The 15,205-nt window shown below is 55.8% G+C and overlaps 2 protein-coding genes across 5 annotated transcripts; one reads left to right on the top strand and one right to left on the bottom strand.

The window, feature by feature from the left end:
- Positions 1-1,284: 1,284 nt before the first annotated feature.
- On the bottom strand, positions 1,285-5,555 carry NPM2 (nucleophosmin/nucleoplasmin 2). Of its 4 annotated transcripts, none has more exons than XM_066567383.1 (10): positions 5,191-5,555; positions 4,838-4,912; positions 4,654-4,739; positions 3,619-3,735; positions 2,557-2,650; positions 2,025-2,140; positions 1,834-1,862; positions 1,716-1,755; positions 1,454-1,531; positions 1,285-1,367 (listed from the first exon to the last, which is right to left on the bottom strand). In XM_066567383.1, the coding sequence occupies exons 2-9, from the start codon at positions 4,893-4,895 to the stop codon at positions 1,487-1,489; spliced, it is 585 nt and encodes a 194-aa protein (XP_066423480.1). In that variant the 5' UTR covers positions 4,896-4,912; positions 5,191-5,555; the 3' UTR covers positions 1,285-1,367; positions 1,454-1,486. The 4 variants fall into 4 exon arrangements, with proteins under 4 accessions (XP_066423480.1, XP_066423478.1, XP_066423479.1 ...); XM_066567381.1 differs by having other exon boundaries at positions 4,838-4,946; positions 5,191-5,552; XM_066567382.1 differs by having other exon boundaries at positions 4,838-4,946; positions 5,195-5,552.
- Positions 5,556-6,379: 824 nt separating this feature from the next.
- PBDC1 (polysaccharide biosynthesis domain containing 1) lies at positions 6,380-13,293 on the top strand. Its single transcript, XM_066567308.1, has 6 exons — positions 6,380-6,433; positions 6,556-6,621; positions 8,236-8,295; positions 9,258-9,398; positions 11,629-11,740; positions 11,812-13,293. The coding sequence occupies exons 1-6, from the start codon at positions 6,407-6,409 to the stop codon at positions 11,931-11,933; spliced, it is 528 nt and encodes a 175-aa protein (XP_066423405.1). The 5' UTR covers positions 6,380-6,406; the 3' UTR covers positions 11,934-13,293.
- The last annotated feature ends 1,912 nt before the right edge of the window (positions 13,294-15,205 follow it).

The following is a 15,205-nucleotide window of genomic DNA, read 5'->3' as shown; positions in this document are numbered from 1 at the left end:
TGCAGAGAGGGGTGAGGGAGTGCAGGACAATCCTCTGGCTTTGCCAAGTGATGGAGGAGGTGCAGAAACATCCTTTGGCCTCTGAGGGATGGTGGAGGTGCAGAACAAGCCCCTGGACAGACACAGGGATGGAGGAGGTGCAGGAGCAACCTTTGGCTTCACTGAGGTGTGGAGGAGGTGCAGGACAATTCTCTGGACATACACAGGGATGGAGGAGGTGCAGGAGCAGCCTTCGGCCTCACTGAGGGATGGAAGGAGTGCAGGACAACGCTGTGGACAGACAGAGGGATGGAAGGAGTGCAGGACAATCCTCTGGCCTTGCCAAGCAATGGAAGAGGTGCAGGAGCATCTTTCAGCCTCACTGAGGGATGGAGAATGTTCAGGACAGTCCTGTGGACACTCAGAGAGATAAAAGGAGTGCAGGACAATCCTGTGGGTTTAGTGAGGGATGGAGAATGTGCAGGACAATGCCCTGGCTCTGCCAAGTGATGGAAGAAGTGCAGGAGCATCCTTCAGCCTCACTGAGGGATGGAAGAGGTGCAGGACAGTCCCCTGGACACACAGAGGGATGGAGGGAGTGCAGGACAATCCTGGGAACACACAGAGGGATGGAAGGAGTGCAGGACAATGCTGTGGATTTAGTGAGGGATGGAAGGAGTGCAGGACAATCCTGTGGATTCAGAGAGGGATGAGGGAGTGCAGGACAATCCTGGGAACACACAGAGGGATGGAGGGAGTGCAGGACAATCCTCTGGATTTAGTGAGGGATGGAGTGAGTGCAGGACAGTCCCCTGGACACACAGAGGGATGGAGGAGGTGCAGGAGCATCCTTCAGCCTCACTGAGGGATGAGGGAGTGAAGGAGAGTCCTGTGGACACACAGAGGGATGGAAGGAGTGCAGGACAATGCTGTGGATTCAGAGAGGGATGAGTGGCAGGTGTGGAGCTGTTGTCACCCCCAGGATGTGACCTGGGATGTGCCAGGAGCTGCCAGCACCTCCCAAGGGTGCCACAGCCCCCATGGAGTGGGGACAGCGCTGCTGTCACAGCTGTGACCCTGCTCCCTCTGTCCCCAGCCCCATCCCGGGGGTGCAGAGCGGGGTTAACCCCCCCTCACTGCCCCAAGCAGGGGTTCAGGTCCCCTCTGGGACACCCAGCTGCCCCCCCCCCCCCACAAATGCCAGCCAGGTCAGTGGGATCCCATCCTGTCCCCCTAATTCCCCTATGTCCCCTTCTCACATCCCCCAAATCCAGGGCTGGGGGTGCCCCCCCAGCAGCACGGGGATCCAGGAGTGCAAAATGTGCTTTATTTAATAGGGAACGACACCACCACCACCACCAGCTGCTGCTGCTGCTGCTTCCAGGCACCTGGAGGGGAAGGAGGAAAAGGATTTTTAGTGGGGTGACCCCGTTGTGGGGTCGGAGCCGCCCCAGGGACCCCCCTCAATCCTCACCTGGATGGAATTCCCAGAATTCCCCAATTCCCGTCATTTCTTGGCTGCTCCTTTCCTGCCCCGGCCGGCTCCGCGTCCCTGCCAGAACGGGGAGGGGGCTGAATATGGGGGTGGAGGGGGGGAGCCCCCAAATCTGCTCTTCCCCCCCATTTTTGGGTCCAGCGGTGCTGCCCATCACACCCCGACCCCCCCAGAACCCCCGGCCCGGTATCCCCAGGGAAAAGGGGGGGACAGGGGACGCCCCCTTTGGAGCTGCTCCTACCTTGGCTGGGGGGGGGCGCGCGGGGGCGAGGCTGTTCCTGCTGGGACACAAGGGGGGGTTGGGGTGGGGGGTCCCGGCCGTAGGGACCCCCCCCAAAATCCCAGGGTTTCATACTCACGGCTCCTCCTCCTTTTCCCGCTTCCTTTTCTACGGGAGAGAGAAAGAGACGGAGGATGGGGAGTCTTCCTCCCTCCGGGGATGAAGGCCACGGCTCATCCCCAGAGCAGAGAGGAATTTGGGGTCCCCACCCCCCCCTTCCGCGTGCCGCAGGGACCCCAAAACCCCTCGCCGCCCCCCTCAGGTGCTGACCTTGGCCGTGCCGCCCTTCTGGGCACCTGAGCCCTTGGGGGGCTTCTTGGGGGCTTCCTCTGCTGCTTCCTCTTCCTCCTCCTCATCTTCATCCTCATCCGAGCTCAGGTCCATGACTGCAGGAGAGGCTGGCTGAGCCCGGGGACCCCAATACTCACGGGACAGCGCGGGGGGGGGGGGAGGGGTGAAGGGGACCCCGATACACACTAAACACGTGGAGGGGACCCCAATACTCACTGAACATGCTGTGGGGGGTTCAGGAAGTGGGGGACACCCCAATACTCACTGAACACATAGAGGGGACCCCAATACTCACTGGACACGTGGGGGGGGTTCAGGGGGTACCCTGATACTCACTGGACACCATGGGGGTGTTCAGGGGGTGGGGGACACCCCGATACTCACTGGACACATGAGGGACCCCCCAATACTCACTAGACACGCAGTGGGGGGTTCAGGGGTTGGAGGACACCCCAATACTCACTGGACACCATGGGAGAGTGCAGGGGTTGGAGGACCCCCCAATACTCACTGGACACATGCTGGCCGCTGACAAAGAGGGGCCCGGAGCCAGCTCGAAGGCGGAAGGTCACCGGGGGGCTCAGCTCCACTCCGGCCAGCGAGGCCTGGAAAATGGGGGTGGGAACAATTCCTGGCAGCCCCCCGGGACGGGAGCAGCCTCCAGAACCCTCCCCGGGACAAGGGGGGGACACAGGAGGGACAGAGAACAGCACGGGGAGCACAGGACACAAGGGGACACGCAGGACAGGGGGAGAGAGGAGATGGAGGACAGGGGGCAGCCCCCAGGACCCCCAGACCCCTCCCTGGGACAGCGGCAGCCCCCAGGCCCTGGAGGCCTCCCCTGGACAGGAGCAGCCCCCAAACCCTTCCTCGGGACAGGAGCAGCCCCCAGACCCTTCCTCGGGACAGGAGCAGCCCCCGGAGCACCCCCGGGACAGTCCCCAGAGTCCCAAGCCCTCCTCGGGACGGGGGCAGCCCCCAGGCCCTGCCTCAGGACAGGGGCAGCCCTGGGACAGCCCCCAGGCCCTGCCTCGGGACAGGAGCAGCCCCCAGACCCCCGGAGCACCCCCGGGACAGTCCCCAGAGTCCCAAGCCCTCCTCGGGACAGGGGCAGCCCCCAGGCCCCTCCCCGGGACAGGGGCAGCCCCCAGGCCCCTCCCCGGGACAGGGGCAGCCCCCAGGCCCCTCCCCGGGACAGGGGCAGCCCCCAGGCCCCTCCCCGGGACAGGGGCAGCCCCCAGGCCCCTCCCCGGGACAGGGGCAGCCCCCAGGCCCCTCCCCGGGACAGGGGCAGCCCCCAGGCCCCTCCCCGGGACAGGGGCAGCCCCCAGGCCCCGGACCCTCCCCGGGACAGGAGCAGCTCCCCGAGCCCCGGACCCTCCCTGGGAGAACCCCCGGAGCAGCCCCCAGCCCCGCAAGCCCTCCCCGGGACAGGAGCGATGTCCCCAAGGAGCCCCCAATCCCTCCACGGGACAGACTCTGGACCCCCCGGGACAGCCCCCAGCCCCCCGAGCCCTCTCCGGGACAATCCCCGGAGCTCTCCCGGGACAGCCCCGAGCCCCCCGGGCCTCACCATGGGCAGCACCGAGGGTTTCAGCGTGGCCAGCGGCACCGGGGCACAGCTGTCGCCGTCCTCGGCCACCACCTCGAGCACGTGGAACTCATCCCGGGCCGCCTCCCCCAGGCACACCTGGGCAAGGGGAAATGAGAAAACCCCCTCAGGGCAGCCCCAAAACGCGGCCTGAACCCCGAAATTGGGGTTTTGGGGGTGAGGGGAGCCCCTGGCCAGGCAGAACACGGAGTTCATCCCTGCAGGAGCCCGAGCAGCAGCTGGAATTTGGGGTATGAGGGACACCAGCACCCCCTCCCTGCCCCGCCAGCATTGCTCCCACATCCCAATTAATTCCTTAATTAAACACAGAATTAATCCCAGGCTGTGGGAAGAACAAATCCACCTGTTTGGGGGGTTTGGGGGTTTATTTTAGGGTATTTTTTTGGGGTTTTTTGAGGTATTTTTGGGGGGTTTGGGTGTTTTGAGGTATTTATTGGGGTTTTTTTCAGGGGAGTATTTTTTGGTTTTGGATTTTTTTGGGGGGTATTTTTTGAGAATTTGAGATTTTTTTGGGGAAGGGGTTAGGGTTGTTTGGGAGGTATATTTTGGGTTATAGGGGCTTTTTGGGGGTTATTTTTTGAGAATTTGAGATTTTTTTTGGGGAAGGGGTTAGGGTTGTTTTGGGGGGTATTTTTTGGGTCATAGAGTTTTTTTTGAGGGTCATTTGTTTGGGTTTTGGGGTCTCGGTTTTTTGGGGGGTGAGTATTTTTGGAGGAGTTTTGGGGGGGTTAGGGTTTTTTTTGGGGGGTATTTTTTTAGGTTTTAGGGAGGTATTTTGGGGGTATTTTTGAGATTTTGAGGGTTTTTGAGGGGATTTTAGGTTTTTTTAGGGGGTATTTTTTAGGTCTTAGGGGGTTTTTTTGGTTCCTTTGGGGGTGTATTTCTTTGGGTTTTGGGGTCTCAGGATTTTATGGGGGTATTTTTTTGAGGGGTTTTAGCAGGTATTTTTTCGGGGTGGTTCTAGGGGTTTTTTGGGGTATTTTTGGGGTCACTCACCGTGCGCAGCACCAGCTGCTGCTCGCAGCTCCAATCCTCGGTCACCCGGAAGGTGCAGGAGCTCCTGGCGCTGCTCAGCTCGCACCCTGCGGGGACAGCGGGGGACAGAGCCACACCCGGGTCCCCCCGGGCAGGGGGGGACGCTCTGAGGGGGGGTTTGGGGTGGGGAGGGGGTGGCACTCACCCCAAAGGACGGACACGGGTCTGTCGGAGCCGCTGTCGGTGCTGTCCGTGAAGGACATGGCGGGGGTGGCACAGCCTGGGGAGGGGACACGGCTCGGGGGTGGCACAGCCTGGGGAGGGGACACACACACACACACACACACAGAGAGAGCTGTAGGAAAATTCAAACTTTGGGAAAATCCCCAAAATTCAGCGCCCCCCCGGTCCCAAACACTCACCCAAAGCAGCGCCGCGGTTCGGGACCCCACAAACAGCGGGGCCACCCCAAAGCGGCATTTATGGGGTCACAGGGACGCCGCCCACCGCCCTCCCCGAGGCAATTAGGAGCAGCCGCGCTGGTAATTAATTAATTACCTACTCAGGTGTGGGGGTTAATGAGCGTGGGAGCCCCCCGCATGCTGTGTGACAGGTCACCGTGTGGTGACACCGCTGGTGGTGGCCCCATCCTGAGCGTTCCCGTGCCCTGGGTGTCCCTCGATGTCATCTGTGTCCCCTCCATGTCCCCCCGTGTCCCCCGATGTTCTCCCGTGTCCCCTCGCATCACCCGTGTCCCCTTGCCTCGCTTGTCCCCCCCGTGTTGTCCCCTCCATGTCACCTCGTGTCCCTATGCTCCGTGTGTCCCCACATGTCCCCCACCCCTCCAAGTCCCCCCGTGTCCCCCTATGTCCCTCGATGTCACCCGTGTCCCCTCTATGTCCCCCCCCGTGTCCCCCGATGTCCCCTCGTGTTCTCCCGTGTCCCCTCACATCACCCGTGTCCCCTTGCCTCACGTGTCCCCCTATATCCCTCGATGTCCCCTCGTGTCCCTCCGTGACCCCCTCGTGCCCCCACCCTGTCTGTCCCTCAATGTCCCCCCGTGTCACTCTCATGTCCCCCGTCCTGCATGTCCCCTCGTGTCCTGCGCTCCCCGTGTCCCCCTCGTGTTGTCCCGTGTCCCTCCATGTCCCCACGTGTTGTCCAGTGTCCCTCGATGTCACCCCGTGTCCCTCCGTGTCCCCCTGTCCCTCGGTCCCGCGTGTCCCTCCCGTGTCCCCTGATCCCCCCGTGCCCCCCAGGCGTCCACCCGTTGTCCCCTCTGTCCCCCCGTGTCCCTCCCAGTCCCTCTGTCCCTCCCTTGTCCCTCCTCCGCTCCACGTGTCCCTTCTGTGCCCCCAGTGTCCCCCCGTATCCCCCCTGTCTCTCGGTCCTGCGTGTCCCTCTCGTGTCCCCCGTGTCTCCTCTGCACCCCCCCCCTCCGTGTCCACCTTGTCCCTCCCCCGACCCTTCATGTCCCCCTCTCTCCCCACTCTGTCCCTCTCTGTCCGCCCCCGTGTCCCCCCCATCCCACTCTGTCCCCTCGTGTCCCCCCCATCTCCCCCTGTCCCCCCGTATCCTCTCTCTCCCCCCCGTGTCCCCTCTGTCCCCCTTTCTCCCCCCGTGTCCCCCCTGTCCCTCCCATCGCCCCCGTGTGCCCCTCTCTCCCCTCTGTCCCCTCGTGTCCCCCCCATCCTCTCGTGTCCCCCCGTGTCCCCCCGTCCCCTCCCCTGTCCCTCCCCTGTCCCGTCCCGGTGCCCCTCCCCTTCCGGCAGCGATGGCGGCGGCGGGGCTGGCGGGGCTGGTGAGACTGGGGGGAACTGGGGGGGACTGGGGGGGACTGGGTGGCCCTGGGGGCGCTGGGGGCTCTGTCCCCGTGTCCCTTGTCCCGTGTCCCCGCGGTGTCGCATTCCCGTGTCCCCGCAGGGTCCCGGCGAGGCCGCGGCGGCCGCTCAGGCGCTGTCGCTGCCCGCGGAGAGCTTCGGTAACGACGTGAGTGACACTGGGGGGACACTGGGGAGACTGGGAATGGGGACACTGGGGGAACTGTGGGGACTGGGGGGGACTGGGGGGACTGGGAATGGGGACACTGGGGGAAGTGGGAGGATTGGGAAAGTGAGTGACACTGGGGGGACTGGGGACACTGTGGGGGACTGGGGGGACTGGGAATGGGGACACTGGGGGGAACTATGGGGACTGGGGGGATTGGGGGGACTGGGAATGGGGACACTGGGGGGACACTGGTAAACTGCGGGGACTGGGAATAGGGACACTGGGGGGACACTGGGAATGGGGGGATTGGGGGCACTGGGGGGACTGGGACTGGGAAAGTGAGTGACACTGGAGACACTGGGGATACTGGGGGGATTGGGAAGACTGGGAATGGGGACAGTGGGGGGACACTGGGGGGACACTGCGGGGGCTGGGAATAGGGGCACTGGGGGGACTGGGGACACTGAAGGGACACGGAGGGGGACTGGGGGGACTCGCAGGACTGGGAATGGGCACACTGGGGGGACACTGGGGGGACAGTGGGGGGACTGGGGACAGTGGTGGGGCCGGGGGACTGGGACTGGGGACACTGAGAATGGGGACACTGGTGGGACTGGGAATGGGGGCAGTGGGGAGGACTGGGGGCCCTTACTGGGAGGGGGTCCCAGATTTGGGGGTCCCTGTCCTGGGGGGTGCCCTGGGTGTCCCTGTCCTGGGGGGGGGTCCCTGTCCTGGCAGGGGGGTCCCTGTCCTGGGAGGGGGGTCCCGGCTTTGGGGTCCCTGTCCTTGAGGGGCGTTTCAGATTTGGAGATTCCAAATTTGGGGTTCCCTGTCCTGGAGGGTCACAGAGCTGAGGGGTCCCAGCTTTGGGGGATCCCAGTCCTCAGGGGGGGTCCCAGTTTGGGGGGGGTTCCCTCAATCCAGAAGGATCCCAATCATGGGAGGGGGTCCCAGTTTTGGGGGGTCCCATTTTGGGGGTCCCAGTCCACAGAGGGAGGTCCCTGTCCTTATAGGGGGGGGCCAGATTTGGGGGTTCCAACTTTTGGGGTTCCTGTCCTGGGAGGGGATCCCAGTCTTGGGAGGGGGTCCCAGTCTTGGGGGGGTCTCAGTTTTGGGGAGTCCCAGTTTTGGGAGGGGTTCCCCTAATCCAGGAGGGTCCCAGTTTTGAGGGTCCCCCCAGTCCAGGGGGGAGTCCCAGTCTTGGGAGGGAGTCCCAGTTTTGGAAGAGTCTCAGTTTTGGGGAGTCCCAGTTTTGGGACGGGTTCCCCTAATCCAGGAGGGTCCCAGTCTTGGGAGGGGGTCCCCAGTTTTGGGGGGTCCCAGATTTAGGGGCTCCCCCAATCCGGGGAGAGGTCCCAGTTTGGGGGTGTCCCACTTTTGGGGCCCTCAGTCCCAGCAGGGGGGTCCCACCCTTGTCCCCTGGGAGAAGGAGAACCCCAAAAAGAAAAGAAAAACCCAGAACGGGAAGAGAGGAACCCCAAAGGCAGGAAAAACCTCATAAAAGCAGGGAGAGCACCCCAAAAAGGGGGAGAGGGACCCCAAAATGGGACAGGGGACCCCCCCAGGGGACATTTGTCCCCAAGAGGTGACCCAGGTGTCCCTGGTGCTGCGCAGCCCCGCGTGGAGCTGGCCTGGGCCATGAAGGCGCATCAGCACGCCCAGGTCTACTTCAACGTGAGTTGGGGTTTTGGGCTGGGATTTGCTGGTTTTGGGGTTTTGGGGTGGGATTTTGGGGTTTTGGGGTTTTGGAGCGGGCTTTTGGCATTTTGAGGTTTTGGCGTTTTGGGGCTTTGGGGTTTTGACAGTTTGGGTTTTTGGGGTGGGATTTTGGGGGTTTTGGGGCGGGGTTTTTGCATTTTGGGGTTTTGAGATGGGGTTTTAGGGCATTTTGGGGCTTGGGGGTTTTGGGGCAGGGGTTTTGCATTTTGGGATTTTGAGATGGGGTTTTAGGGCATTTTGGGGTTTTGGCATTTTGGGGCTTTGGGGTTTTGACATTTTGGGTTTTTGGGGTGGGATTTTGGGTGTTTTGGGGCAGGGTTTTTGCATTTTGGGGCTTTGAGGTGGGGTTTTGGCATTTTGGGGTGGTGTTTTGGGGCTTTGGGGTTTTGGGGCAGGGTTTTTGCATTTTGGGGGTTTTGAGATGGGGTTTTAGGGCATTTTGGGGCTTTGGGGTTTTGACATTTTGGCATTTTGGAGTGGGGTTTTAGGGCATTTTGGGGTTTTGGCATTTTGGGGCTTTGAGGTTTTGGGGCTTTGGGGTTTTGTCATTTTGGGTTTTTGGGGTGGGATTTTGGGGGTTTTGGGGCAGGGTTTTTGCATTTTGGGGTTTTGAGGTGGGGTTTTGGCATTTTGGGGTGGTGTTTTGGGGTTTTGGGGCAGGGTTTTTGCATTTTGGGGGTTTTGAGATGGGGTTTTAGGGCATTTTGGGGCTTTGGGGTTTTGACATTTTGGCATTTTGGAGTGGGGTTTTAGGGCATTTTGGGATTTTGACATTTTGGGTTTTTGGGGTGGGATTTTGGGGCAGGGTTTTTGCATTTTGGAGTTTTGGCATTTTGGGGGTTTTGAGGTGGGGATTTGGGGCTTTGGGGGGGGGGTTTTGTGGTTTTGGGGTGTCCCAGCTGATGCTCCCCCTGCAGCTGATCTCCTCTGTGGAGCCCAAGTTCCTGAAGCTCACCCAGGTGGACGAGCGGATCTATGAGGAATTCCGCAGAACCTTCCGGAACCTGCGCGTGGACGTGCTGGACCCCGAGGAGCTGAAATCGGAGGCAGCCAAGGAGGTGTGGTGGGGTTTGGGGGGGATTTTACTGGGGTTTCCCTCCTTCTTAGTGGGGTTTCCTCCAAAAATACCTCAAAAAAACCCCAAAATACCTCAAAAAACCCCAAACCCCAAAAAGACCTCAAAAAACCCCAAACCCCAAACAATACCTCAAAAAAACCCCAAAACCCCCCAAAAAATAAAACCCCTCAAAACAAACAAAAAAACCCTCAAAAAATACCTCAAAAATATCTCAAACTTCCCAAACCCCCAAAAATACCTCAGGAAAACCCAAAAAAATACCTCAGAAAACCCCAAACACCAAAAATACCTCAAAAATCCCCAAAACTGAAAAAAATTCCTCAAAAAAGCCAAAACCACAAAGAAACTCTCAAAAAGCCAAAAACCCCCAAAAATACCCTGGAAAACCCAAAAACCAGGGGTGTTTTGAGGGGTTTTAGTGGGGTTTCCCCCTTTTTTGTAGGATTTTGGGGTGTTGAGGGTGTTCTTAACCCCCTAAAAGTGGTGCCTCTGCTTTGAGGGGGTGCTGGAGGATTTCAGCTATGGGGCCAGGGCTTGGGTGGGGTTTTAGTGGGATTTCCCCCCTTTTTAGTGGAATTTCCTCCCTTTTTAGTAGGTTTTCCCCTCTTTTTAGTGGGGTTTTGGGGTGCTGAGGGTGTTTTTAACTCCTCCATCCCCTAGAAGTGGTTCTGCCTCCACTTTGAGGGGATCGTGAAGGATTTGTGAAGGCCCCTTGGTATGGGGCCAAGGCTTGGGTGGGGTTTGGGGGATTTTAGTGGGGTTTGGGAGGTTTTAGTGGGGTTTGGGGGGGTTTTAGTGGGGTTTTGAGGGGGTTTTAGCTGGGTTTTGGGGTGCTGAGGGTGTTTTTAACCGCTCAGAAATGGCGCCTCCTCTTTGAGGGGATGGTGAGGGATTTCAGCTACAGGGCCAAGACTTGGGGGGGTTTTAGTGGGATTTCCCCCCAAGGCAGTGGATGGGGTTTTGTGAGGGGGTTTTAGTGGGGTTTGGGGGGGGGTTTAGTGGGGTTTTGGGTGCTGAGGGTGTTTTTAACCCCTCAGAAATGGCGCCTCTGCCTTGAGGGGGTGGTGGAGGATTTCAACTAGGCCAGGCCAAGGCTTGGGTGGGGTTTGGGGGGGTTTCAGTGGGATTTCCCCCCAAGGCAGTGTGTGGGGTTTTGTGAGGGGGTTTTATTGGGGTTTGGTGGGGTTTTATTGGGGTTTTGGGGTGCTGAGGGTGTTTTTAACCCCCCCCAGAAGCGGCGCCCGTTCTGCCTCACCTTCGAGGGCGTGGTGGAGGATTTGAACTAGGCCAGGCCAAGGCTTGGGTGGGGTTTGGGGGGTTTTAATGAGGTTTGGGGGGTTTTAGTGTGGTTTGGGGGTATTATTGGGGTTTTATTGGGGTTTTGGGGTGCTGAGGGTGTTTTTACCCCCCCAGAAGTGACACCCGTTCTGCCTCAGCTTCGAGGGCGTGGTGGAGGATTTCAGCTACAGGGCCAAGGCTTGGAGGGGTTTTAGTGGGATTTCCTCCCAAGGCCGTGGATGGGGTTTTGTCAACGGGGTTTTATTGGGGTTTTATTGAGGTTTTATTGGGGTTTTGGGGTGCTGAGGGTGTTTTTAACCCCCCAGAAGTGGCGCCCATTCTGCCTCACCTTCGAGGGCATGGTGGAGGATTTGAACTAGGCCAGGCCAAGACTTGGGTGGAGTTTGGGGGGTTTTAATGAGGTTTGGGGGGTTTTAATGAGGTTTGGGGGGTTTTAGTGTGGTTTGGGGGTATTATTGGGGTTTTATTGGGGTTTTGGGGTGCTGAGGGTGTTTTTACCCCCCAGAAGTGGCGCCCGTTCTGCCTCAGCTTCGAGGGCGTGGTGGAGGATTTCAGCTACAGGGCCAAGGCTTGGAGGGATTTTAGTGGGATTTCCTCCCAAGGCTGTGGATGGGGTTTTGTGAACGGGGTTTTATTGGGGTTTGGAGGGGTTTTATTGAGGTTTTATTGAGGTTTTATTGGGGTTTTGGGGTGCTGAGGGTGTTTTAACCCCCCAGAAGTGGCGCCCGTTCTGCCTCAGCTTCGAGGGCGTGGTGGAGGATTTGAACTAGGCCAGGCCAAAACTTGGGTGGGGTTTGGGGGGTTTTAATGAGGTTTGGGGGGTTTTAGTGTGGTTTGGGGGGTATTACTGGGGTTTTATTGGGGTTTTATTGGGGTTTTGGGGTGCTGAGGGTGTTTTTATCCCCCCCCAGAAGTGGCGCCCGTTCTGCCTCAGCTTCGAGGGCGTGGTGGAGGATTTCAACTTCGGGACTCTGCTGCGCCTGGACTCGCGTGGGGAATACTCGGAGGAAAATTCCATCCTGGGTGGGTTTGGGGTCTGGGGGGGCTTGGGGGACCCCAAACCCCCCTTCACTGACCCCTGTCCCCCTCTGCAGCCACCAGGATCCAGTTCCTGGCCATTGAGATCGCCCGGAACAGGGAGGGCTGCAATGAACACGTGCACAGCAGGGGCAGGGGGGGAGAGACGGGGGAGAGGAACCACGGGGTGGAACCCTGAAATAAATCCTGAAAAACTGCAAGGAATCCTGAAATAAATCCTGAAAAACTGCAAGGAATCCTGAAAGGACTTTTATAAATCCTGAAAAACTGTAATGAATCCTGAAAAACTGCAATAAATCCCGAAAGGACTTTTATAAATCCTGAAAGAGTTCAATAAATCCTGAAAGGACTTCAGTAAATCCTGAAAGAATTCAGTAAATCCTGAAATGACTTCAATAAATCCTGAAAGAATTCAGTAAATCCTGAAATGACTTCAATAAATCCTGAAAGAATTCAGTAAATCCTGAAATTACTTCAATAAATCCTGAAAGGACTTCAGTAAATCCTGAAAGAATTCAGTAAATCCTGAAAAACTTCTATAAATCCTGAAAAACGGCAATAAATCCTGAAATAACTTCAATAAATCCTGAAAGAATTCAGTAAATCCTGAAATGACTTCAATAAATCCTGAAAGAATTCAGTAAATCCTGAAAGAATTCAGTAAATCCTGAAAGGATTTTAATGAATCCTGAAAGGACTTTACCGAATCCTAAAAGAACTTTAATAAATCCTAAAAGAACTTACTTAAATAAATCCTGAAAGGACTTTTGTAAATCTTGAAAGAATTCAATGAATCCTGAAAGAACTTTAATGAATCCTAGAAGGACTTTAATAAATCCTAAAATGACTTTAATAAATCCTAAAATGACTTTAATAAATCCTAAAAGGACTTCTCTAAATCTTAAAAAATTAAATAAATCCTTAAAGAACTTCAATATATACTAAAATGATTTTTATAAATACTAAAATTACTTTTATGAATCCTAAAAGAACTTTTATAAATCCTAAGATTATTTCAATGAATCCTAAAATGACTTTAATAAATCCTAAAAGGACTTTAAGAAATCCTAAAAGGACTTTAAGAAATCCTAAAAGAATTTGAATAAATGATAAAGTAACTTTAATAAATCCTGAAAGAATTCAGTTATCCTGAAAGGACTTCAATAAATCCTAAAATGATTTCAATAAATCCTAAAATGATTTCAAGAAATCCCAAAAGGACTTTAACAGATCCTGAAAGAACTTGAATGAATCCCAAAAGAACTTCAATAAATCCTAAAATGATTTTTATAAATCCGGAAATGATTTTTATAAATCCTAAAAGGACTTTAATAAATCCTAAACTTATTTTAATAAATCCTAAAAGTTCCCTAAGCTGTAGATTTTTTTCCTTTTTCTTTTTAAACCTATTTAAATCTAAACACCCCAAAAACCCCCAAACCTCCCACCTGTGACCCCCCAAAACCTCAACCACATTTCCAGTATTTTTTTAATAAAATAAAATAAAATAAAATAAAATAAACTGCAACCCACAAGAAGAGACTGTCTGAGTTTCTCATCTCTTTTAAAACAGTAAAAGTTTTTTTTGTTTAATATTGTTCATTTAATTTAATTTAGGTTTATTTTGCTTTATTTTATTTTATATTTTATTTTATATTTTATTTTACTTTATTTTTTAAATGTAATTTAATTTAATTTTGTTTTATTTTAATTTATTTTAAAATTAAATTAAATTAAATTAGATTTAATTTTATTTTACCTGTTAAATGAACAGTTTTTCCCACTTTTCTCCAAGGAAATCTTTTTCCCAAACCACTTCAGCAGAGGGGCTGCTTGAATTTGCTTTTTTAAGAAGCCCCTTTAGGAATTTTTCTCCCCAATGACCCCAAACCAAGACAAACGGGGCCATTCCCAGGCTCTGGAAAGTTCTGGAAGGTCAGAGCTGCCTCTGCCCCCTCCAGCTGCAAATAAAGATTGGAAAATCCCAATCCCAGTTTGGGGTCCCAGTTTGAAAATCCCAATCCCAGTTTGGGGTCCCCGTTTGAAAATCCCAATCCCAGTTTGGGGTCCCCGTTTGAAAATCCCAATCCCAGTTTGGGGTCCCCAATTGAAAATCCCAAAATCCCAATCCCAGTTTGGGGTCCCAGTTTGAAAATCCCAATCCCAATTTGGGGTCCCCAATTGAAAATCCCAAAATCCCAATCCCTCTTTGGGGTCCCCATTTGAAAATCCCAATCCCTGGCTGGGGTCACTACTTGAAAATCCCAATCCCTGGTTGGGGACCAAAATCCCAAAATCCCAATCCCAGTTTAAAAATCCCAGTCCCTGTTTGGGGTCCCCATTTGAAAATCCCGAAATCCCAATCCCAGTTTGGGGTCCCCGTTTGAAAATCCCAATTCCTGCTTGGGGTCCCTGTTAGAAAATCCCAATCCCTGTTTAAAATCCCAATTCCAGTCTGGGGTCCCTGTTCAAAAATCCCAAAATCCCAATCCCCGTTTGGGGTCCCTGTTTGAAAATCCCAGTCCCTGTTTGGGGTCTGTGTTTGAAATCCCAAAATCCCAATCCCATCTTGGGGTCCCCATCCCCTTTCAGGTTTTTCCCTAAAATGGGCTCAAACTTCCAGGATTTGGGGTCATTCCAGGTGGGTTTTGGGGTTCGGCTCGGGGTCCAAGGGTCTCCCCCCGAATTCAGTGGGATTTGGGGGATTTTGGGGTTTGATTGGGAAAATCACCCTGAGGGAAAGGACTGGGGGGATCTTGGGGTTCTGAGAAGGAGCTGAGAGTTCTGGGGTGAATCTCTGGGTTCTGGGGTCACTCTCAGGACTCTGGGGGGGACTCAGTGTTTTGGGGACACTCTCAGGATTTTGGGGTGACTCTCGGGTGATTCTTGGGGCTCTGGGTCCCTCAGGAGTCCCTCGGGCTCAGGCCACTCTCAGGGTCACTCTTGGGGTCCCTGTGGGGTCCCTCAGGGTCACTGTGGGGTCCCTTGGGGCTCAGGCCCCTCTCGGGGTCCCTCAGGGGTCCCTGTGGGGTCACCATGGGGGTCACTCAGGGTCCCTCAGGGGGCTCAGCCACTCTTGGGGTCACTCATGGTCACTGTGGGGTCCCTCGGGGCTCCCTCTCAGGGTTACTTTGGGGTCCCTCTGGTGTCCCTGTGAGGTCACTCTTGGGGTCACTCTGGGTCCCTCAGGGGGCTCAGGCCAATCTTGGGGTCCCTGTGGGGTCCCTGTGGGGTCACTCTGGGGTCCCTCCAGGGTCCCTGGGGGCTCAGGCCACTCTTGGGGTCCCTCAGGGGTCCTTGTGGGGTTACACTGGGGTCCCTCAGGGGTCACTCTGGGGATCACTGTGGGGTCCCTCAGGGGTCCCTCCAGGTCCCTCAGGGGTCACTGTGGGGTCCCTTTGGGGTCACTGTGGGGTCACTCTGGGTCCCTCAGGGTCACTCTGGGATCAC

This window comes from Molothrus aeneus, chromosome 29, assembly GCF_037042795.1.
Source record: "Molothrus aeneus isolate 106 chromosome 29, BPBGC_Maene_1.0, whole genome shotgun sequence".
NCBI classification, from domain to species: domain Eukaryota; kingdom Metazoa; phylum Chordata; class Aves; order Passeriformes; family Icteridae; genus Molothrus; species Molothrus aeneus.
This window is presented reverse-complemented; position numbering and strand designations above follow the sequence as displayed.